Source organism: Notolabrus celidotus, chromosome 11 (assembly GCF_009762535.1).
Source record: "Notolabrus celidotus isolate fNotCel1 chromosome 11, fNotCel1.pri, whole genome shotgun sequence".
Lineage (NCBI taxonomy): Eukaryota > Metazoa > Chordata > Actinopteri > Labriformes > Labridae > Notolabrus > Notolabrus celidotus.
The window spans coordinates 14,501,601-14,528,020 of NC_048282.1; the positions used below are offsets into that span (position 1 = coordinate 14,501,601).

A 26,420-nucleotide genomic window follows, 5' to 3' on the forward strand; every position below is an offset into this window, starting at 1 on the left:
TAAATCTTGCTTTTAGTCCCAAAGAGGTGATTTTGAATGTGGTACAGTCTCAATTGTGGACTAACCTATTTTGCATTTTCACGGCAGAATCCCTCTTCACTGAGCAAAGCCATTAATATCTAAATAAATATTTGACGAGATACAGTTTATATTAGAATAAATCATGTCATATACATGCTATTATATTCCCCAAGGAGAATAAGGGCAAAATAATCACTTTGACTCCCTGGTTAATGTTCTGGATCATTGTCCCCTGGGAAACACTCTCTATGATAATATCCTCATATGAGCATCTGATCTGAAATGTCACAGCTGAGATTTGCGTGAGGTTGACTCCCACTGTATGGACTATTCCCATGAAGTGTGGAAAATAGAAATGAGTTTGAGTATTAGTGTATCCGAGTGAAGGAGCACAACCAAATATGTAAATACATACAAAGATTAGATTGGATTATTACATTTGGGTATAGAATTGTTCTCTGGCAGCCTATTGCTTGTGACAATAATTACCCATGAAAAAGAAAGGAGGAGTAATTGCATTTAAATTGAGCCTTTATCTGAAACCTCAGTATGTTTTTTTTTTTTTGCATGGCCCTCTCCTTTAGAGCCAAAGCAGCAGGCATTGTCTATCAGGGTGTATATCTTCAGAGGCAGGTCACAACGCTGAACTGTTCCCATCACTTTCAATGTTGTTGGCTGAATAAAAGGATTATCCCTGCTATGAATTAGTGGTAAGACTCAGAAAACCCCTCTCTTGGGATGATACTGTGTGTGTGTGGGTCCCCTCTCAATGCCAGCCTCTCCTGGGATCCCCCACTTGGCCTAATCATTGTTTCTCTAACAGATAATTCTCCATGTCCTCACACGTGTCTGTGCCCGTGTTTGTGTATGTGTTAATTAGCGCTGTGCCGGCTGAGTGTGCTCTTCCTTGTAATCACTTAATTAGGGGTGACGGCCCTGATGCTTGTTTACTCAATTAGCCATCCTCTTTAATTATCTAATTCACAGCAAGTTGACTGTCCTTGTTAGCTAGCTCAGAGAGGAGTCATACAATGACATAGCTGCGCAGGGTTGTTTATAGGTGTTAGTTTAAAAAAGTATTGCTCTCACTGTTATTTGAAACATGTTAATTCATTTATAAGCATGCTATATATACGTTTTTTGCCTGGAAATGAATTCAACAGCAAGCTTAAGGGTTGTAAAAAGCCAGATTCAAACTAGAGTCATGGAGAATAGTCTGTAGGTCACTCTTCAACCAAGAGAACCCACACACTTGCATCATCAGACACTAGGCCATGCTCACGGTCTGCATATGAGCGCAGAGCCACATGCCTCAGATTACTGTCGCTCCGATTCCCTGAGATGTGGTCATTAATGATAAAATCGACGTCAAAAAAAGAAAGAAAGCGAACCCATGGTGAGTATGATTGATGGTTGCTTTAAATGGAGGGGTCCAGGGCCGGCTTTATTGTTTCTCTTGACCAGCCTTGCCACCTACTCCACCACCTCCGCCCCCACACTCCTTCATGTGGATTAAGGCCTGCCGTTTATTTAACAGTTCATTTGAGCGAAGGGGTGACCAAGGTGAAGCTGTAGAGTGTGGGGGGTAGGGGGTGGGGGGGTGGGGTTGTTGGCAGGGTGTCTGTGCTGTGCCGTGGCGGGACGTCCCTTACGGGACAGTGCCAGGCTGCGCTGTGAGGAGACGAGACAGGGCCTCCCCAGTGGACTAATGCCCTGTAATGAAGATTAAGACTCAGTCAAAGACCATACTGTTCGGCTGAGATTGGAGGGAAGGAGAGAGGGATGGAAGGAGGGGGAGAGGAAAGGATGTGAGGATAAAGGATAAAGGATAAAGTAGAGGACAGAAACCTTAGTTTTCAGATAGTATGTTAAAGTTGATTATCCTTATTTGCAGCAACAGGTACAGAGGAAACCTGAGTTTTAAAAAAGGAGCTTGACTACAGTAATTCCTCTTTGAACAACAACATTTTGAATGTCCTTTGATGCGATTTTCAGATCATGATTTATGAATCAGCTGGGAACGAAATCAGATTTTCGTCAACAATGTGCTGATTTCATGACAAGCTCTAAGAAGCACTTGCCTTCATACAATCAACAAACACTGCTGTAGAAATCAGCATTCTGCATTAAAGAGCCACGAGGTGCAACCTGAGAACAACAAACAGTTACTGAGATCAAATCTCAATCTCAATTCATTTTAGGTCTGTTACAAAAGGCCTGAAGGCCATTTCACCTGACTTGCCTGGGATCATTGAAATCATGTGTATTCTTCATGAATTGGGAGAATTGGCCTGAAACTGATTAAATGTAAGCAGCCACTAAATCATGGATGGGGCTCATTTATGACATATTACAACTATTTACGGTTATCTCAGCTGATGTGCTGCTTACGTACAAATCAAATGGACAAGAAACATCATCATCATCCCATTATAGATAATTATTCACATCCCCGTCAGCTATGATTCTGTCTTGTGTCTCCTAACAAAAGTATCTGTCTCTTATTTGCTAGATGTTTATACCATCTAGCATAGTTTATTCTGGCTTACTTTTAATTTCATCTGTCTCCAGTTTAAAACTAAAACACTGGAGCAGTTACAGACACACATGACACACGTATGTCGGTATGCATGTGTGTCAGAGATCACTTTCAGAGTCTGAGGACAGTTAACCAGAGCAGCTTCAACACACAGCGCACTTCACTTACCACTCTGAGGCTAACAGCTCCCTTAAGACCTGTTACACCCAGACACACTTCCACTGTCTCCCACCATCTCCTCACTGAGTCTGTTTTCCAGCCTACTATTTTTCTCTTTCCCTATTTTACCAACAAATTTAGAGTGTTTTGTCTTCCTAAAGTATTCAAGGGAGAAGAGTGATGTGCAGTCACAGGGATGGATGGATATATGGATGGATAGGTGGGTGGGTGGAGAAAAAGGGGATCTTTTTTCACATGACCTTGTGTTGGCGGGGCCAGCCTCTCACCCCCACTCTCTGTCTTTCTTCCCCAGACGGACTGTGTCTGTGACTGGGCTGGCAGTGCTGGCCTCTCTTGGGCATTCTGGCATTCCTCCCTGTCATGCCCCCCATCCCCCTGCCTCCGGCTGTCTCCTGCCCTCTGAGGCTTTCCATCTTTGCTTCTCTCTTGCTTGAGCTTCATCTTCTACTTGCCTATCTATAGACATTTTTTGTTTAAAACACATTGCCATCTCCCATGCGATCTGGATTCTTCTTTTCGTTTCTTATTTTTGAGATGATAAATGAAGTGTTTTGAGGAATAACAACATGGGGAAAAAAAGCATCATTGACTGGAAAATGGTGTGGCACGACTCACTTTTATAAAACATAAGCATGACTATTCTCAAAGCACAAAATGTAAAGGTATTCTGAGAACTACTCTGAGATCACTTTAATATAAAGACAAGATTTTGAGCAAATGTCTCAGAAAAGGTTTAATGTCTTCGAAAAAAGTGACAAAGTGCTTCTCAACACAAAAGATTTCTGCCTCTTTTGATGTGGTATTTAAAATGTAACCAGCCGTTCTCACGCACAGATGAACCTTTATCTCCCTCGTCTGACACGTGAAAATATTTTTGACGGGCAGGACCACACAACTCTCTGTTCTCTGACTCCCCCTGGCTTCTGGGTCGCTGTGGCAACGCCATGCGGGTCGTCATGTTATTATCACCAATGCTTGACCAGCCGGCCCTCTGCATTCACTCTATCTGGCTTAATGGACTCGCTGCTTTCTTGACAGACAAGTGCATGTGTGTGTGTGTGTGTGTGTCTGAGGAGTGTCTGTGTGTATCTCTCTTCTGAGCAACAAATGCCCTTATAAGCATTGCATGACGACAATAACCCCCATAAGAAAAGACATTTCATCATTGAGAGTGACTCCTACTGGGAGTTTAATGTCCAAATAACTTATCTTTAAAATTCCCACTCATCAGTACACTCCACATAACACATTAACAGGTATTATGAGGCATAGGAAAAAATAACATCAGTTTGAGATGTTTAAAGCTCCAGTTAGGAACTTTATGTTTGTGAGTGTGGTGCCCCCTGAGGACAAAGCTTGTTTGCTTGTCTCTGATATTGTCCTGTATTTTTGAAAGTACTGTTTCTAATAAAAAAAATCTTGTCCTGCTTAGTTTTAACAGTTAAACAAATCACTCTTGGAAATCTTTTGAAAGTGTAAAAGACAAATTTCCTCCTCTAACATATATCCCACTGCAGTGGTTACAAGCATTGAATGTTGGTGCATAGAAATAATGAATATTGTCACTGACGGTCTTGTTTACTTGTGTTGTGGGTTACATAGAGGCATCAATAAATAAAAAATTACTTTTGGTCTCTTTAAACACCAGCTAAAAAAATCCACATGGGAGCTTTAAAGCTTTTCAGGAGGGCAACATTTGTTTCAGTTTGTGACTGCGACTGATTTGAATGTTGAGTATAATCAGTATAAAGCCCAGAAGTCCACCCGTGTGGACTAATAATAAAGTAATATACTAAAAGGTAACTCATTTTTCCTGTGAAACACTCATTATGTTGCATATTTCAGCATAACAGAGCTTCATTTACATCTATGTTGGACAGGGTATTTATAGATAAGGAAAAAATGACATTCTGCCTTCTGTTGCCTGATGTATGATGAACAACCAACTGATCAATAAGCATTAAATTATTTAAGTCAAATATGTTTCCTCAAAAATAAAGCAGACAATGATAAATTTGTGAAATGGAATGTACAGATAGCAGATATAAATGTGCTAAAGTCAGTGTTTATGTCTGTGTGTGAAACTCATATGACAGCCCCCACAACTGTCAGACTATCGCCCTCCTCCTTTTGTTGGGTGACCCCAGAGAATGTGGTGGGAATGGCCACTGGGAGAGAGATTATGGAGAGACAAAGACTCAAAGAAGAGGAATGAGAGAGGGATAGAGGGAGCAAAAAGGCATAAAAAGAACGAGAGGGAGAAAAAGAGAGAGAGAGGTCAGGGAGCCAGCTGATGTGAAAGTGCCTCCGATCACCTCGTGCTTCTCCTCCGCCCCCTCGCTCTGTCTCTCTCTATCTGTTCCACTCATTCTTTCTTTCGTTCCCACTTGAATTCCTCTCCCAGAGCTTCACTCCATTGTGACGTCGCGTTTCGATCGGCGATAACAACAGAGATGCGTCAGTCGGGGCCCACACACACACACACACACACACACACGCATGCACACAAACACAAGTAAAAGTGCCACTGCAAGTTAAGAGTGGCACTCAGTCACTCAGTGCACACATACACACACACACACATACATGAACGCACTGACACACAGCAGTGGCCTTTGAGTGCATGCCCCTAACAAGACATAATGACAGCATTCTGCAGTAACCAAAGCTTGGACAGTTCCCACAGACAAGACAGACAGAGAGAGAGAAAGAGCATTTCTTTCTGTCTTCACCTCTCCTCCTACACCCCACCTCCTCCTCAACAACCCTGACCTTGTCCGTATCATGTGACTTTCTGCATATTGGTTGTATTGGCCAACAAAATCTGGGCCTATAAAATCTTCTGATGCAATCCTGCTCACTCAGATCTTTACATTTCAAATACTCTGCCATTAAGCTTGAGGGCAGGCTCTGAAAAGTGTCTTGATGCAGAATATTTGCCAAAGAAACCATCTATTTTCCCCAGAGGCAGATCCTACCAACTTCTCAGAACTATGCATGTATGGAGTATTTCTATCAAGTATTCCCTCAGCTGGGTTTATTTTCAGTTTTACCTTCTTTGAGCACAGGACGATGTTAGCAGGCAAACGGTATGCTTTAAAAGATTATCCTGCCTTAGGATCCAAACATTCCCCGACGTACAAGATTTTGACCATGTGAGCACAATCTCTGCATATTTGTCTGTCTGTCTGTGAGGAGCCACTCCTCATCCCGGCTTGACCCACCACACAAACACAACGTGGAAGTTGAGTGCTGACTACCTCCATTTTTGTTCCACGTTAGACCTGACACGGTGCAGGATTTGGCAGTGTATATTTTGCTGAGGGGGATGGGGATGATGGTGGTGATGGTGGGTGCCAGTGGTAGTGGTGGGGTTGGATGGGGGGCGGGGGGGCGGGCAGGTTACGGAGCCAAATGAAAACATGTCACTCAGGGCCCATTAAAACGTAACCCTGCCCAGGAGAAGAAAGAGACCCATATCATCATTAAGTCATCTCGGGGCGAAGCCAAAACCACAAATATTATTCCTGCACCCCCCCACCACACACACACAACCCACCACCAATGCACCCAATACACACATGCACACACACCTCCCCTTCTTTCCCTTCAGATGACAGAGAAGATGGGATGATTGGAGCTACGGTGTTTACTCATTGCCTGAAAATGACAAAAAGATGTTTTGGAACTTCCTGATCATGCAATAGTTTGTGTTTTCAAAATCAGACATTCAGACAAGTGAACTGTATTTGTGTTATCTTGTGTTGATGAAATCCAGGATTTTAAAAGTCTGGAAAAAACATTAACATTCATTTATACTTACAAGTCAATGTCATACTAAGTGGAGTTGAGTTTAACAGTGATGTTTTAATAAAATTAAACTTGGTTTCTTGGCACTTCTTGCTCTTTGTGCTAATAACTCAGTGGTCAGTACATTGCATGATAAAATAACTACATAGCCAGTGGCATTCAAACTCAGAGGAAAGACTAGAACAGCAATTATTGAATAAATTGCTGTGTGAGAGCTGTGAGCTTATTCTCCTTACTGTCGCCACTTCAACCTCTTCAAAGGGATAGTTGTTTTCTTTTATTAAGTGGGGTGGTATGAGGTACTTGTTAATGTGCTGCGTCCAAGAATAGTGTGAGAAAGAATGGGCTTGCTGATGACAAAGTGATTTGCTGAAAAATTACTCATCACATCACTTACAACTAGAGTAGTGCTTTGGTTGGAGTTTGTTAAAATAAGCTATATTAGCTGATAAAGTTGACCTCACCTGTAGTGGTTGATTTTATGTTGTGGTTCTCTGGCCGCTTTCTCGACAAAAAGGGCATACATACTTACTTCCCCTGTGATTAATACTTTTACTTTTGACAAATAACTAATACTAGCCCATTAAGAAAAACTAAAACAACACTGAACTATCCCTTTAAACTGCAAGCTTCAAGCAATTTACAGTAACCTAGTTTCCTTTTTTTTTTTTCAATGATTGCTTGTTCCTATTATTGCTCTTATTATTTTGAAGTTGCAAATCTGGAAAATACTTAAGTATTTTTAAAAGCAAGTACTCTAGTATTTTAACTCACGTAAAAGGCATTATCTATACAAGTAATGAGGTTGTGTACTTAGTCAGAATCAGAATCAGAATAAGAAATACTTAATTTATCCCTAGGAGGGAAATTCAGTTCTAAAATCAGTGTACACCACTAATTGTAGAATATCCAATAAAAATAAATAGAAACACTTTGCTGGGCTGTTGACACCATGCTTGAGTTTGCCACACAGATGGTGATAAAGAACATATGTACCAAGAAAATCTAGAATCTCACCAGGTTGTAAACATGTTTGAATGTCACTGCATTGCCCCCTGTGGATGCACCAAATCTTTCACTTTTGATTGCCTGAATAAGATCCTGTATTTTTAGCAAGGAGATGTTGCTACTCTTTTGGTTAAAACTGATGATCATAAGATCTTGGACTGAATTTGATGAAGTCAAAACAATAATTCACAGAATTCTAATTTATTTTTTGAGTAGTAGTGTATACAGTAAAGGCTGATTTATACTTCTACGTAGGTGCAACGGCGTAGCCTACGCCGTTGCACCTACGTAGACATGGACATATCATACTTCTGCGTCGGAGTGTCTGTGATGCGCTGCAATACTCCACCTAAACACTAGTTGGCAGTGTGTTTTTTATGCTTGTCACAGCCCCAGTTTCCGGTTTTGCTTTGTATAATACGTCAGTTCCTTTGTTTGTATTCAGTGAAACATGGCGACTGACATCGAGCGTAGTGTTAGACATTCACTGTCACTACGGGCTAATCGTTGGACGGATCTTGACCTAATTTGAGACATGGACGGGTAGTATACACAGAATGTTTTGGTATCTTTAGAGTACAGCTTTGTTGCATTATAGAGTTTAATTGATTTTGCATATTTTAAAGATTCTGGAGTAAATGACTTCTTCATTGATCAGAGCATCATTCAAGGAATACACAGTGTAAATATGACTGTTTCCAAATCCCATAGTACATGAGTTATGAGCCTCTAATGGAAGAAGCTTGTTAACTGACTATATGGTGGCACTATAAATATAATTTCATAGCAATTTTTCAGATTTTCAGATTGGAAAACTTATCATTAGCTTTAAATACTTTGCACATTTAGTTGTTGAGATATTAAGTTGCCAGCTCTCACACAAATAAACACACACACACTCTCTCTCTCTCTCACACACACACACACCTACACACACCTACACACACACACACACACACACACACACACACACACACACACACACACACACACACACACACACACACACACACACACACACACACACACACACACACAGCCACCACTGTAACCAGGGGGCATTTGTGACGTTCAGCATTATGAAAAATGACTTTCCCCCTTGGGGCTCCAGGGTGGCAGTGATTATAATATCCAGATAATCATTTCAAACAAATTATCATAATTATCAATCAATCATGAGTCTATTTAGGCAGGGGGAGGGACAGGGGAGCGTGGTGCTGTAAGCAGGGGGTAAACTATGGCCTGAAGCGCTGGGTCACTTCTGTGACCCATGAGCCTCCCTCTGTCCACATAATAGCCCTCATACATTCAGGGTCATTTAACTAGCGTATTTAGAGACTCAATTCCCCAGCTTGATATGGGGGGAAATGATATCCACACACAACCATGTGCACATACACATGCATACACTCTCCACTGCAGCTGACCCCCATTTGGCTCCCAAGTCTTTCAACATGTAGTGGGAAAAATCTACTTATAGGTCAAAGTTCATATCCACCCTGCTCATTTTCCCATTTACAACTGATGCTTTGTGTAAAACACACAATTACTGCTTACCTTGCATCATGCTGATAGGAGAATAATGCTAAAATAACTGCATTTCAGTCAAGCAAATAAGACATTTATTTCTATCTGACAATCGTCTGCACTTACAAGGAGTATGTTAGGCAAGCACCCAGACAAAAGTGACACAAACAGAGAAACCTGATCGTCTTAAAGAGATATTCAGCTGTTTCTTTTCAAAATAAATCTGCTGTGAATAGCAGCATGAATTGATTCAATCTCAGCAGTATTGAGAGGTGAATGAAGGGACTTCGGGAGAGAGGGAGAGAAAATAAAGCAAGTAAAAGAGATAGAAAGAGAGAGAGAGATAGATAGTAGCCTTCGGGAGGAGATGATCGTCTTGGGAAAAAAGCAATCAGTGCTCATTGATTTTCTCTGCTGGTTGAATGGAGGGTGTCTATCTGGAAGTCATTATCTGCCATCTGATCTGCTGGAGTGTTTACACACGCCAGGATGGACAGCGGCGCTCTTCTGAAGATGAGGATTAGCACACGCACACACACACACTAACACACACACACACAAACACACATGCACACAGCACAGAGACTCCCCCCTCCCCATCTCTGACTACCACTTTTAAACCAAAGGAATCCAAAAAGAAACACAAAGTCCTCCGATACCCTATTAACTTCCACACTGCACACACACAGACTTAAGTGTGTGAAGAGTGTGAATGAGAATATACGTAAGCAGGGCCTAGACAGCTAAACAGACAGATAGCCTTGTTTTATATCTGCAGACCAGACCAAACTAAACAATCCCTGATCCTATCACCAATAGCCACTGATACCAATCTATAGCTTCAAAAACACCGTCCTGTCTGCTCCGAGAGAGAGGGATGAAATGATTGGATGAGGATGGACGAGGTAAGCTGAGACGGGATTTTGGATAACACATCTTTTTATTTTCAGTTAGTGGGTGGGATGGGAAGATGCATGTGTGTAGGCTAGTGTGGCTCAATCCATGCCTTATAGCACAGAGCAGGATATGAATCTGAGGCTTTAGACTTCATACACACACATGAATGGGCACACACACTCACACACAAGTACAGCTGTAAGCTTTGGGCAGCTTTCAATAAGTGGGCTTGAGAAGCTACAATAACATCTTTGCTTCCGTTTTATCCCTCGCCTTAACCCTGACTCTAACAGTGCCCCCCACATGCCTTTACACCCCTTTCAGAGACACACAGCAACGTAGAATGAGCCAGTGTTTGTGGTCCATTTAAGTGTGTTCATGTGAGAAATGGTAGACACACCTCAATAATGATATCATTGCATGGCTACTATATATATATATATATATATATATATATATATATATATATATATATATATACATATATATATATATATTTTAACAGACTTTAAGAAGAGAACATTTCCTGATTCTACTTTCGTTTTTTGATTTCCATTATAATTTTAATTTACATCTCTGGAACTTTTGTGGTATTTTATATCATGCATTTTTATTTGCTGCCTTATACAAAGGCTGGCAGCATCCCTGTATACAATTCTTCCCTACTTATAATAGAAAAAATATTATTTTCATTAACTGTATACAGTGTTCTGTAGTTCTTAGTCGATACTTCTGTCTTCACTGAAAATGTATAACCTTAAAAAGTCATAGGTCTGTTTTGCTGTAATGCACAGCCACAAATAAAACTAATAACACACACATGGCCATACAAACACAAACACCTTTCAGTGGTGAGCAAGTTAATTCACAAGCTACAACTCAATTAACATTCAGCTTTAATCAAGCATAGCTGCTGTAATGACATGGTAGAGGCACGAGAAGTCAGTGTTTAAGTGCGTTTATGTTTTTGTGTATGTGCCAGTGCCTTGTATGTGTGTGAGTGTGTGAGTGCACGATGTGGATGAATGAGTCATGTCATAAGGAATGGCTCATGCATAATTTCATTCATATTCATAACAGGCATGTGGTCTGCCACCGCCCGATGAGGGCCCACCGCAACTCACACTCTGCATAATGAGATGAGGCCAGAGTGTGTGTTTGGATTTTTTGGAAGTGTAGGTAAGTGCACACACTCTGTGTTCTTTCATCTGTGTACATCTGAGTGTTTGTCACAATTTTACACTCTTATCAGTGTGTGTATGTGGCTTATGCGTGTGTACATCTGGGTGAATGAGTGTGTGACAGTGCAGAGCTGTGTGCACGAACCGCCCTTATGTGGATGGCGGTTAGTTAGTTTATAAAACCGTCTAGGTTTTTCCACGTAGTACGAACATGTGGGAAACGGGGAACAGCCCAAACCACCTGCGGTCAACTCCTAAAATAAGCTCATTGACTAATGTAGGATTTCAAATCAACCAGGCACTCACTTATTTGCATGTGTGCCTGTTTATAGAGGGTGCAGCAACAAGACCCTTGACCTAAAATGCAAATGAGAAAATGACAGTGATTTTGTTTTTCTTAAGAGTTAAAATGGCCAAAACTGTAAATGATGCCAAAAGAGAACTTTAGTGAAACACTTCTTGCTAAGTTTTCTCACAAGACGTAGTATATCTTCAAGTACAGTGCCTTCACTCACATACTGATTTTATTAAAAGAAGCTGGATTTTTTTTATTGAAAAGCAGTCAAGTCAAGTTAAGTCAAGTCAAATGTATTCATAAAGCACTTTAAAAAAACAACCCACATTCACCAAAAGACTGTACAACCAAGGGAAACAACACAGACGAAATAAAAAAAAACAATAATAGGCTAAAATCTCACACATATCCACAATAATTCCCATAAACTGAATAAAATGCTAGATTGAATATGAGGATTCAAACAATTAAGAGCCAGAATAACCTCAAAACAGTGTTATAAAAAGAGACCTGTTAACTTTACTGTTTTGTGAGTCAGCAGATCCAAAAGAAAATATTTTAAAATAATACCAGTAGAATGTTTTAGTCTATTTGAAATACTGCTGCAGTAGGACGATGGATTTTAACAACCTAAAAAAAAAGGGGGGGGCAAAGTGCAGAGCTGGGGGTACATAGTTTTTAATTTTATTTTTATTTTTAATTAATGGATAGCTGATGAAGAAGTGATGCTAAATATATATATATATATATAATAGTGAATGTTTCATGTTACTATAACTACTGTACATTATATACTGTTCAATAAATCATGACCAAAATTAAAAGAAATGTATATTATTAAGTTTAAGTAATTGTGCAGGTTAGTCATTGTTCTTCAGGTAATTGTATTGTAGTTCAAAGTTGAACCACTTCATCAACACCTGTCTACTTAGAATAAGTAAATAAAAGTAGTAATAAAAAATCAGAATATGAAATAAACTATAAAAGGTCAGCCATTGTTTCTCAAGTAACCAATATATTCTCAATATGTTTATTTTCATACATAAATACTATACAATTGTGGGAAATGTGCCGGAAAAATGTGTCTACTTTTGTTGAGAATTTAGATTTTTCTCAAAAACTCAAATCTGATAAAACCTGCCGCTTCTTTTAAATCATTGATTTATTATCATCTGAGCTGCCACTGACTTGGAGCTACGCCTGCACAGCCTCAGTCATTCACAGAGTGTCCACTCTGCTGCAGCCATTGTTCTTTCATGGACCATTAGATGGACTTGAACTCTCTCGCTGTCCTGTCTTGACCTGGTGACACTGGCCGTAAAACTAAACTGCCCAGCCTCTTCAATAAATTTATCACCTCATAAAGTGGTCAGTGACTGGTCAATGGGACGTATCGGTCACAGTATGTTTGCAAGTGTTGGTGTTTTTGTCTGAATGACAAATAAATCAATCTTTGATCCTTTTCATCTAGAGAAAGCTCAGCAAATTATATCATAATAAAATATCTAAATATCAAAGAGCTATGTCAATATGTGCATGAATTAAAGTTTGTGGATGACTTTTATGGTAGAACAAACACACATTTCAGCTACTTACTAATGACTCATTTGCTCAGCTTATCTCACTCTGAGATCACTTAAAGATCTGATTTGCAACACAGACCATGAAACACAGTCAAAATGAAGATCTCAAACAGAACATTCACTCACTCAAAATAACATTGCACACACCTGCTCAAAACACACACATGGGCATAAAAGTAAAGGCATTGTATAAGATGTAAAAGCTATTTCAGTTTTTCAGAGGAATATTGATAACGGACATCAGTGTGTACTTGAAACCAGTTTGGTATGAGAAACGTTTAAAACCAACCTAGCTTGAGTCATTTTTATCCTGCAGAATTGCAGGAACTGATATTCAGATGTCAAGATGTGTTACTGTATATCAGACCAAGAAGATCCAGAAGATTATGAGGAAACTTAAAAACATCTCACAGAAATGAAAAGTCTGACTTCTTTAAACTGCCATTTCATCCTCACAATGGCTTTGATACCTTGATGTAATGCATAGTTGAACCAGTGAGATGGTTGTAATGAGGGCAGAGGTTCAGAGAAAGGAGTTGTGAAATAGTAAAGACACGTAAAATGATCCTACCTTTTTGATGCAGCTGTCAGGAGAAGCTTCATCATGGTCATTCATCATCTGCTGAGAGAAAACAAAAATAGGTACATTTGTAAATAATTCAAAACTGACACAATTTTTAAAACATATAAAATAAATCAAGAATAAATACAGCATCAACATGTGATAGGATTAAGATGAATTTCTGTTTATCAAAGCATTTAAAGAGAGTATTGATCTTTGCACTTCAGGGTGAGGTTGTGGCTGTTGCTGCTTGATGACACAAGCACAGGGTGTTCACAGTTCATCGCACAGACCCTCTGGGCCACAAATGTGACCAGAGGGATATAATAATGGACTGAGAGGTCACAAAAACACACACAGAAGCAAACATAACACTACACACACACACACACACATCCACCCTGATGAATGAATGCCCCACAGATTTGACGTTAATTCTCCGCTTCAGCGTTGCAGGAAATTTTGCTGAGACTCTGTCTGTGTCTGTGTCAGTGTGTGTGTGTGTGTGTGTCTGTGTCAGTGTGTGTGTGTGTGTGTGTGTGTGTGTGTGTGTGTGTGTGTGTGTGTGTGTGTGTGTGTGTGTGTGTGTGTGTGTGTGTGTGTGTGTGTGTGTAATTAAGCCTTCAAGCAATATTTACTGGGGGCAGATGGGTGGTAGAATGCTCCCAGTGTCTAGCAGAGGAAATGAAGGAAGTGGGGGAATGATGAAGAGATGGGGCTGCTCTGCTGCAATGAGGGGGCATTTCACATATAATGGCAACCCAGAGTCTGTCTCGCTGTTTTTCTCCCTCTCTGAAGCCCATTGATGGCAACTGAGGATCAAAGAAGCGATGCAGACTGTTTTCAGAGCAGTTTAAGGTGGGGTAGGGGATCAGCATGGCACTTTACCGAGTTTAAGTGAAATTAGGCCTATAAAACTTCCTCAAGCACAGACACATGGCATATCTGAGCCTCCCTTTTCCTGCTCCCTATCCTCCCCATCTGCCCTTTAACAGTAGGTGTGCTGTTTGGGCGTTGTGACAAGACTGGCTGCCTTTATATAAGAGCTGACATATTAAAGTTTGTGTTTCCTAAACCAGTGTGGCCCATCAGGAGTGGGAAAGAGACATTTATCTGCTGTGGAATCTGCAATGAGAACTGTGGAGCTATTCTCTTGCGTCCAGCAACTTCATACGTACCTTTCTATACAAAGACTCAATTCAAAGGAGGTGGTGATGAATTGTGTTTGTGAGCTTTTGAACATGTTCACACACATGCCTTTAGATAAAGGTGTCAGTAATTTCGTCATCGATGATATTGATATTGAAATCATGGTAGCAAGTTCACTCCCAATTCTTCTGTCTCTTAATAAACAGCAAACCAGATGCGCCATATGTGCACTGATGCACAGCACGCCTTGGTTTCCTACATTAAGCTGTCAAGGGATCTGTTTCTCAGTGTTTCCAAATGGGAGCAATTATGCTACAGATACTTACAACAATGCTCTTAGCCTACTTACACCTCATCTAAACCTTTACAGAAGCATCCTGTCCCTGGAATCAGCTTCAAACATCGCAACAATAATCATCTCATCCCCCACAAGAGATGCTGTCCTCCCAATAGACAATCCAACATGACATATCCATTTGACACGTAACTGTAGCAACCATATTTGAAAATATACAAACAGAGAGGAGAAGTTTGGTTCTTTCATCAAAATTGTATTTGTGTCCATGATGAATAAACAATCTGTGTGACTCCATGTAGAACGTTAACCACACACTTGAAGGATTAAAAACTGCCAAAAACAAAAGAGTTGTTAATAAAGAGAGTAACAATGATCCAAAGTGTGTCTAGTTCACATGATTTCTCTGCATATTATGTTAAAAGTTGTTGTTTTTGCTGCTGGTTGGGGTTTAATGTATCTGTAGATAAGGACTGTGCGGTGTCTTATGTGGGTTACTGCAAAAATTGCCACAGATGCTGATGTGGCGGTTCCAATGAAAAATTGAGACACATTACTTGAGGACCATTTTGCTCAAAAACAAACACTGGTCGGCTTTAAACACGGCGCTAGAGTAGATAGTAAAATAGAGAGTGCATCAGTGTGTGTGTGTGTGTGTGTGTGTGTGTGTGTGTGTGTGTGTGTGTGTGTTGGTGGGGGGGGGGGTGGGGGGGGTGGGGGGGTTGTTATGGAGCGAGGACTTCCCCTTTCTTATAATGCACAAGACCAGCTGCAACAGTTTACAAAACCAACAGCTTGGCTGGGTCGTCTAAAATGCTACCAGGCGTTCAACTATAGGACAATTTCTGGACTTTCCCCCCGCTCTCTTCAGCTACATGCCAAGTGTAAATATGTGTGTGTATCAAATTGTGCAAGAGTAACCTAAAACTGTAGAGGACATGCAAGCAGACATGAGTGGTTTATACTGATGCCTTAATGCCTTTCAGCTTCAGGTGGGGGGTCGGGAATGAGTGGGCTTTCTGTCGTCCAAACCTCAGTTTTGGATCCCGAGACTCTGAGCTGACTGTCAAGAAAAGGATAATTATAAAGCTTCCTGGCATTAAATTCTAGGCAATTACAATTCAAATTGTTTGTCTGTTGAACGCTACCCAATGCTGTCTCTTTTGTTGTTGTTTGTTTCTTATTAAGAATCTGGCAGTCTACAATGTTTCCAATATTAAAGAGCAAGACTTGATGACAGTGACTGAAACTCTAGGCCAGGTGGAGATGCTCTTTCAACACTTGCAAACTTACTGCATGTGCACACTCACACACACACAGTCAAAGATATAAACTGGCACACATACCAGACAAAAACACACAGTCAGACACACACAGAAGAGCCCGGCCTTGCAGCAGAACACGCCAAGCAAATAAATAAGCTATTAATTAGGAAAGGAAAATGTGATTGGCCACTGACTGGCCATGCTATGATTTATTGCACGTGTCACCGTCATCTCAAAGTGACTTTTACTCTGGGTCGGTGAGACAACTCAAAATAGAGACAGGCCTATGCTGAGAGGGATAGATTTTCCACGACACACAAGGAGGTAAAATTGTCCATTTGTTCTGTATCTAGCCTCCTGAATGCTGACATGTCAATATGTCTTATGGAAAAGAGAAAACACTGAAGCAAGGGTAATTAGAAAGTGTGTGTAAGTGTGTGTCTAGGCACACAAACTTCTCCCTTTGGCCCATATGACCTCAAACATAAACAAATCCAGTCGGGGCTTTATGAAAGTGCAGCCACCTGCAGAATCCTTCCACCAAGAGCTGTCCAGACACTCATTAGGGGTATGCGTAAATGTGTGTTTGTCTATGTGTGTGCATGTGCGTGTGCGTCTTTCACCATGTCTGCACTGTGTGCTTTCACACTAGGTGGGAGGGAAAGCCCCGCCATTATTAGTGTTCATAGCACAGCTTTTGTTATTGGACAGAGTCAGGAGTTTTTCAACGGCACTTTAGCACCAATCGTATTGACATGCCATGATGGCCGAGCGGACAAAAGAAAACATGACATAGCGAGAGACACTCAGTAAGTGGACTTCCTTATTGTTTTTACAAGACCTGTAACAGCCTCAAACACATGACGGAGCGAAACCCTGCTCAGTTTATATCCAGAAGTCATTCAGCACGAAAAACAAAACAGCAGAAATCCCCTCACAGGGTTTTCTGTAGAGGGCCCATGGAGCATACGTGATGGTTTTGAATGTTTAGCTGAATTCAAACGTTGAGTGAATGACTTGTACAGTAATGTTTGCACTGTCTCGAATGATTGGCAAGTAACCATAGAAACTAGGGGAGGACGTTACAAAGCTTTCTCATCATCATCCTTGGGCGCAAGAAAAAGAAGAGGGCCCCACTTGGAGGTTTTGCGCCATAGGAAAATGTTAGCATTCTGTTGCCAAAAACAATTCTCTTTAACTCTGGATAATATGAGGCAATACAGCAACATGGCCCAATGGATGGCTGCGGATGTCACAAAGCCACAAGTTTCCAAAAAGAACAGGCAGCAAACAAACCTCAGGGCTTTTTGAACCAGAGCTCTGACTGACAACCCATTGGCTGCAAGAGCCACACCAAGAAAGCCACAAATTGAAAGTTTTGCTACGCATTTATTGGGAACTTTTGCAGCTTCTTGGCATGCTGACAGGATTTCATTGCGGTGGCAAAGCCCTAGACAAGTTATTGATCTTCTTGACGTATAGATGGGAGAGGAAGCAGTCTTTCACTGTGGGTCGTATTGAGTAAAAAAAGGCAGAGAAATGTATTTGTGTCAGGGAGTGAGAAGAAAAAACAGACAGCATCATGAAAAGGAAGGCTCTGTTTTCTTTCAAATACTAGCTAACTATCATGTCAAAATATGATCTCAACAAATGGGTCCTCTGACTCTCAGATACTGGCAAATCTGATTGGAACACTTGACAAACAATAAAACGACAGGGCTGCTCCAAAAAAGGAAGAAAAAGAAGTGAGGATATCAAGTCTCCAATGTTTTTCTCTCGTGCTTTTATCTGAACTCCATGATAATGAACCTCATGCCATTTACGCCAGAATCTGCAGACTGTTTGACTAAAGATACACGTCTGATCCAGTCTGCTTTTTAGCATCAAGTTGGATGTTGCCTGGTTGTAGTTCCAAGTCCATTATCTGGCTTGTCCTTTAAAAGGGTGTAAAAGGGGGCTATTTTGGGACTTCCCAGAGATATCGGCCTTGACAGTTGACCCAAAACAAGACCAGGGCTACGACTTCTTAAATCATGCCTCAACAATGAGGTTGCTCACAGAGCTTAAGTAGGGAGTCAGGAAGAGTTTTGCAGGAGAGCTAAATACCAGGAAGCTGGGCGTCTATCAGATTGGACAAAATTTATGATGACTTCACTAAGACGAGGGCATTGGGTTCTTTTGCCAAACCAAACATCAGGTGAATGCTGATAGAAACTCTCTCTCTCTTGCTTAATCACTTTCTCTGTCTCGGGATGGAGGTATGAATATAATAGCCATTTGGTTCCTTATCTTCATCTCTACTTTCCTGTAATGCTTGAAGTGAGGAAATTATATAGCTCATTGGTAAAGGCAAAAGAAGGATAGAAAAGGAATGCAAGCGATGAGTTTGTTTAAGAGAAAATCAGATTAGCTTGACACGTACGACACTGTGCTAATGCTAACAGTGTTACCCAACCAAACATCAAGATGGGTCTACGCAGGGTGCGGCCTGTGACTGAACTGAGAACTATTGGTGAGATAGAGCTTAGTGCACAAAGGCTAGATTTGGAAGGCAAACACTCAGAACTATTGTGTGACTCTGGAAAGTCACGGCCACTTGTCAAATACAAACGGCTGAACGCACGTTGACCCCGTCTGTCCTAAGAGTCTTTGTGTGATTTATGAAGAAAATGCCAAAGTGAAATATCCTGGCAGGGTTTACACTGACTGTGGACAGGCCTGTCTCGTCATTTCAATCTCCTTAGTGATCAATGGGTCTTGCAAAGACATGTGCGGTCAAGGTGGCACACATCAAACACTCAGTAAAAATGAGCAATTGAAATATTTTTATTCATACGTCTGACAGTTGCGGAGCTTGAAAAAATTACCTTTGTGAAGAGATGCTGCATGGTGAGGTTTGCACTTAGTCAGCAAACAAATCTTGTGAAAGAAGCTTACTTTTATGAAAAGAGCATGAGAGGAATTCAAAGGAAGGCTGAGGGAGGAGGACGTAAGCAAGATTCTGCAAATTTATTAAAAGGGTCATATTTTCATGAGGGCCCTGCAGGACCATCCATCACCCAATGTCCAAGGACCCTTATCCTTTTAAGGCCGTTGACTCTGAACTTGATATCGACATAACCATACAGATAAATTATCTGCTTGGCCTCTGCTTTATTGATAAGTCATTTGGGCAGATGATCAGTAATAATCATAAGTGAATAAGGTATGCCGATAGATCTTCTGCGAGCAGATGTTGTGACAGGCACAGGGTTAAGGCCCAATAAATAACTCTACCTTTAGGCCTAAGAGGATTGCTAACACAGCATCAGCAGCTGCTCTGACATGCCTTTCAGATAATGATATATCACGTCCTCCCTCTTCATTTTGATAAAGGTTGCAGTTTATCGATACATGGCAGCGGGAAGAAAAATAATATTGCTTCATATGTAATGATCTTCTATTCTTCCAATGACACATATTGCCTCTAAGCAAGCAGGGGGTTATGGGAGAAAGATTTAAGGTCTTGACTTGAGGGCCTATAGATCCAATCAAAGGTCATGCCACGGATACTTTTCATTTCACGGACCTCAGCTGAGCAAGATGTTTATGCAGCTTTTGCATATATAGATGTTTATGCATTACATAAATCTGATATTGGCTTGTCAGCTCAGCAATGTCATATGTTTCATATCTCCACTTCCCGTTGCAAACTGAATTTGTGTATTTAGAAACATACACCAGACCACACTGTCTGCCCCTCATTCTAGTGCCAGTATGAATCCCTAATTCAAACCAGGAATTCCTTTAGGTAGGTAGAAAAGGATGCGGAAACACAGAGAGGGGGATCTCTCAACACATCAGGGGCTTTTCTGGACTGCAGCCATGGAGATATTGTCACGTGATGATGGATAACTGGCGAGTAAATTGCATATCGTTTATCCGGGTCCGGCTAAATATTTACCCCGTTTGCATATTTCAACATAAACAGAGGGGTTTTGGTAGCTTTTCATTTCTCGTCTCTCTTTCTTCCCTCAAATCCAATATATGAACTGGAAGGACAAGCTGGCTCAAACAAGATGGCTGGATGTGGACTGAAATTAGGCAGAGTCTAAGACAGGGGGAATGAAGAGACAGAGAAGACATTTTGAGAATGAAAGGCTTTACTTGAGAGAGAACTTTTGTTTTCTATCAGTGCCTGTGTGTGTTTTAGCTGGCCAGGGGTCCCCCTGAAAATCCATTCTGTGGTTTTTCTGCATTTTTGGACCACACACATAAACATTCACGCAAATATTCAAGCAACTTGGGCACAGGACCAAAACATAGAAGTGAAAAGTCTCTAGTGACTTGGAGGCTAAGTATGTGTATATATGGGTCAGTGCCCAAGACAAGCAGGGTCTGTCTTTAAGGCTCTGAGGGTTTATGAGGAGGTCAATCCCTACACGCGATGATGATGACGATGGTTATGACGATTCTTAAGAAGGTCAAAGCCACTCCGAGTGACTCACTGATGAGTTTTCTGTAGCAGATAAATAAACATAGATTTCCTGCACAGGGGTCTGAGTGTGTTCTTGTTTGTGTGCAGCACTTTGGATATATGAGTTTGATCTTGTGCACCAAGCAAGGAAATTTATACACATACTCAACTCATTATACAACCTCTGAAGTAACAGTTATGTATATCAGTTATCATCACGACCTCTGTCCTTTTAACACTCGAAGGTTGTCTCCTGTCTTCACTCCCTCAATGGCCTTTTTGTACTGGTGTGGCCCCTGTGTTTACAGGGAAGACTTATACGTTTGGTCATCAGGAGGGCAGAGGTAAATGGCGTGTGTTGAGGAAAAGGTAAACAGATTCTAGAATTAATAAGACTCCTTTTGTTTGTCAGGCAAGCTGTGTTTTGTTTTTGTTTTTTTAATGCTCTCACTTGAACACAAGCTTTTTTGTAAATTGAATTCCCCGCAACAAATATAACACAAAAGGGAGTGTGATATTCTGAACATTGCAACTGGTAGTATTGTCCTTCCTTTTATTGTGAAAGATTTATATTGGAATAAAAGAGTTTGGTTGTGCAATATACAGGAGATCTTATATTCGACAATGTCAGCAGCAACACAAGTAAAACATTTCAATCTAACTTTTTAAACGCTAAAATTCAAAAGCAACTGCCACTGGTCAGCACATACCTGACATTTATACCAACAATAATAACGGCAGCTTAATAGTTCTAATAGCTGCTATTAGCATGTGTATTTCTCTGGGTATGATGTAGAGATAGGATACAACAAGAGCTTGTGTATAACAAATGGACTGTAACTACTGCTGTTTATGCTTGTGATTTCTTTTACTGGCCAATCAGATTATTTGCACGGTGGAAACATATAAAAGCCAGAGCAGTTGAGGCGGCTGTTACTGCCAAAAGATATCGTCTGGAGATACGAAAACAAATGGTTTCTTTCACCATGGTGGCCACTGAGAATACATTTTTATAGTGTTTATGCAAAGAGGAAAAAACAAACAAAGTTGAGTGGCGAATCCATATAATGATCCATAAATAATTGGGACTATTTCATTCTAATTCTCCTCCTCCACTTGTTATGAGCAAAATAAAATTCATTCAAAATAATGGCATAAAAGCTATAATTTTTTAGACTTTAAAATCTGCTACATACAACTTTAACTGTCTATTAGATTATTTTCTGGCACATTTTAATTAGAAAAATAATTGCCACACTGAAACAGTCCACATAAAGAAAACCGCCAATGCCAAATCTCACACTCAAACAGTAAAATATTGAAAAATCCATGAATTCAAAGAGCACTGAGGTAACACTGAGACGTGACAGATCGAAACCCATTGTGAAAATGAATCATCCACCATTCTGTGCTCATTGATCCACTCAGTCTAACATTTGTTGCTGCACAGCACAACCTCTTTGTGGCTCTCATGCACTGTACCCATTTTTTCTTCTCTCTCCAACCCTCCCTCTGTCTTTCTGTACACACACTATTTATCCGTGCTCTCAAGAGATAGCAACATTTATCACCACCAGAGCTGTCTCCAAGTCCACAGGATCAACCCATCACCTCCACAATAAATGTCAAGCTGTCATGATTTATGCAGCTAATGAAATTGATTAGACAGCTACAATGCTCCAGTTCAGTTTAATCGCATGGTTCACTATTATCTTCTATGCTCAACTTGCTTTGAAGACATGTGTCTGTCTGGATGTAAACAGCGCTGCATGGTAAAAGCAGACTGAAAGAAATCTTGTCAAACTCTTCTTGACAATACAAAGTTACATCTTCAGAGCCCTCTTTATGATTCAACCTTGAGGATTCCTCAAATAGATACAGCTGAGGGGCGATAATGTAGCGGTCCCACTCCCTTGTACAAAGGCCATTGTCTGATGTGTTTGCCATCAGAACCCAAGATGAGTTGAAGTGTTGCTGACTTTGATCATTTCGGGGATGATATCAGACTTCAAAAGACTCTGTGGTAATGATGTTGCAAAAGCCATGATATGATGCTGCTGGGGCTCGAGAGAACTGTGTATAACTGTGGACTTTGTGGTGCTAGACACTTGCCAAGAAGCATTTTAATATCTGACTGAAACCTCATGTCATTCCAAAGTTCAATCTCACTCATACATAAACCAAAAAAGGTGAAATCTGCATATGATTCAAAACTTTGCCCCTTCATCACAGGTATGTCAGACAACCCTTTTTTCCTACTTTTACAAAGTCAAAACATAATTCTACTATGCAGGTATATTTTAATATCCATTCAGTTGACCTTTGGCTCATCACAAATGAGTTTATTAGCCGGGCCATATAAGGTGAAGGCCTTTTACAACCCTATTAGACAGAGGCAGAGACTGTCTCTGTCACTAAGATTGATGATCCTCGGCTTATCGAGCGCTTCCGTTATCAGTAAAACCTTCAGAGAGGAATACTAGGTCCCGTTTGCACACATCAGACTTAAGACTCATCAAACATCACTGGTCTTTATCATCGGCATCATCAACCGTTCTTAAGTCTTATCAACAGTATCTTCATTGGTGTCAGTGATACCAGATTTTTATTTTTGAACGTAGCCCTGCCATCATCATCCTGGCTAGAATAACAAAGGTCTAATATGAACTGAGATTGGATGCTCAGCTGTGGTCTCTGAACCCTGGTTTATAGCTGTCTGTCTGTCTAGCCAGTCCACAGGATGATGACTGATGACTTTATTGAGGGAGTTGCACGATCACAACTTGGAGTGGGGACTTTCCATTAGTCATCTAACTAGAGCAATAAGCATGGAAAATGTTTGAGAACACCATCTTGACCCTTTTTTGTTGTTGTTCCTATATCTGCAAAGTCAGAATATCAGCTTGCCTTGCCTGTGCTGTCGTCGATTTCAATAACAAAGAACAATAAAATGACCAAACAGACAAAAAGAAGGGAAAAACTGATTATGAAGGAGCACACTCATTACATTTCTTCTCATTTTGGCCCCTGCGGTTGTAATAGATGACTTAAGGAGTGAGTTATTGGACAAAGGATGAGGAGGAGTGTGAGGGGCGAGCTTGGTGAGAGGAAACGTATCTGTCCTTGGGCTGTGAGACAGAACACAGTGCCGGCTTTATTCAGCGTCTCGGCCCTGTCGTTAAGGAACGATGACACACTCCTCCAGGCCCACATTAATCTTTAACAGTGTGATTTCTAAAATAACACCAGTGTTTTCCCTGCGGCACGTGGGGGAGAGAAGGCCCAGCTCAGTCCTGCTGAGCTCCCTCAAAGAGGAAGGGGTTAGGTAACTAAAAAGATGGACAAATGTTTGAACAGAGAGGAAAAGAAGACACACTGCATGTGAGTTTTGGGAGCAGGAGCAGATTTTGGTGCGTCACCAGCTGTTAAAAGCCCTTGACCTCACTTACTCACCCTGACAGTGGCAGCTCCAGTGGCTCCCTCGCGCCGCACATTACTGTTGTTAACAGTGTTATCACACGGCTGCCCTGGGCGAGATAAAGACTGTGGCCGCTGATTGGCCCTAAGTGAATGAGGGACTGGCTGCAGACACGCAGACAGAGAGAGGAGTGTCAGTCAGCCTGCCTCTGGTTAATGACAGCGGAGAGATAGAAGCTGAAACAACAACATTTTGTGGGGAGCTGTGTGTGTTTAACAGCAGGCTCGGAAAGGGGGGAGAAATAGGACAGTGCCATTACTGCTGTTTGGGTTTTGGGAGCAAGACAGGACTCTCTCTTTCTGTCTCTCTCTATCAGGGCCAAGGGAGGTATCTCGGCCGCTTGCTAGTGGCCATTACACAGCATGATAGCGCCACAGCTTTGAGGTTTCCCATCAGGACAGACGGGGGGCCTCGTGCAACACAAAGAGAAAGATGGAAGATCTAGTGGGCTGATTCTGACAGATATACAGAGCCAAAACCTCAAGCTTATGAAGCCAACGGACTCTTGCAAAAATCTTGTCTCACAAAATCGCATCCATTTCTCTTTATCTCTCTCCTTCTCACCCGCTGTCTGGAGACAGTATATCTTGTTTCATAGTATCCCCTGTGCAGGAGATGTAAGAGTGATAGGAGTGTTCTCTCTGTAAGACTTTTTAAGACGCTCTCTGAGGCTGTTAAGCTGTCGGATAGGTTTATCTTTTCTGTAGCTTCCAATAACTTCCATGTGCATTTCATTTCTCATCTCCTCCCCTCCTTCCTCTGTCTCCTTTCCGCTGAGTGCTCCTTACAGTTTACAGAGGGTCGGGCCAAGGCTAACATGTATCTATAATGTGTTCGTCTCAGGCAGCCCCCCGAGGAGTGGAGCGCTGCTTTGGCTCCTTGGCATGGTGGACAATGTGGGTGTTGTGTGGAGGAGCTGGCTGGCTGTACACTCACAGACGAGTCAATCTGGGGCCACTGCTGAACTGCCGCCTGTCCTCCCGCTCTAGTGCCTCAATAAGACCCCTCTTCAGTGATTAAAAAACTGCTTATTTGTTTTGCATCCATTTTTTTTTAATGACTTTACTTTTTCTTCTGCTCTCCATGCTGGATTTGATCCGTTCTCGCCCCTCGCACTCCATGCAGCGTGCTTTTTTTATGGGCTTGTGTGTCTCCTGAAGTGTGTGTGTGTGCCTACATGAGAGTACTTCTTTTCACAGTGCTGACACCCAGCAGATTGAGACATCAGGCGCCTGCTCGCTGTGGTAAATTAGCCATTCTTCTCAGGGGCTAATTGGAAATCTAAATGTTTTTCAGGGGGAGAGAAGAGCTGTGATGGAATGTGGTCTGCCCGGGAGCGGAAAATTAGATTACAATTTTTTTTTGCAATACTTTTATTCAATGATGAATGATAGAAACTTTACTTTGATCATCACTACGCTCAGGGAAATTGCAGAGAACAAAACATATTTTGTGAAAATGGATACAGGATTGCAGTAAACAACGTTTATGAGGAGCCCTTTGTGAAAATGTATTCCGGTCCTGAAAACCCAAACCACTTTTAATGAGCAAACACTCAAAGCTCAGCATTGGAGGCAAATACATTTCCATACATAATGACCTAACCACAAGAAGAAAAAAAAAGCATTAATTATAGTGCCTGCATCTGCATAATTCAGAATAAAATATGAAACAAAAAATGCCACTAACACTAATTGACTAATTCATCACAGGACCTTGATGGTAAATGTGCTGTCCTGCTTGAGTAGTTCCAGCAGAATGAAAACATTTGCATAAAGTTAAGGTTTTAGACCTGCAAGTAAAAACTGAAAGTGAGACAAAATATTGTGTAATTTTGTAGCATTTGAGCACACATTATTTATGAATACAACTCTCTTATCATTCAGAATAAAGCCTAAGAAAAAGAAAGCAATGCTGTTTGCAATTAATGTAATGAACACGTTATTGGATAGCTGCAATGTATGGAGTGGCAGTTTTACACTTAGAATAATGGGTCTATTTTATTCTAAATTCTGATGCAAAAAATGTTATTTGATGTTTTTAACAAACAGAAATAACACATATTCTTGATTCTGCTTATCCTGGCATCATCTTGAAAGTGTCCTAGCAAGTTAAAGTGGTGTGACTTTACTCTGTTTGAGCAGACAGTCCTGTGAATGTGGCCGGAGGCTGGC

General features: G+C 41.1%; 1 protein-coding gene across 1 annotated transcript in view; it reads right to left on the reverse strand.

The window, feature by feature from the left end:
- prdm16 (PR domain containing 16) overlaps positions 1-26,420 on the reverse strand; it is a 124,209-nt gene that overhangs the window by 74,230 nt on the left and 23,559 nt on the right. Inside the window, 1 exon segment of the mRNA XM_034695351.1 lies at positions 13,613-13,660. Coding sequence (XP_034551242.1) covers positions 13,613-13,660 — 48 coding nt within the window.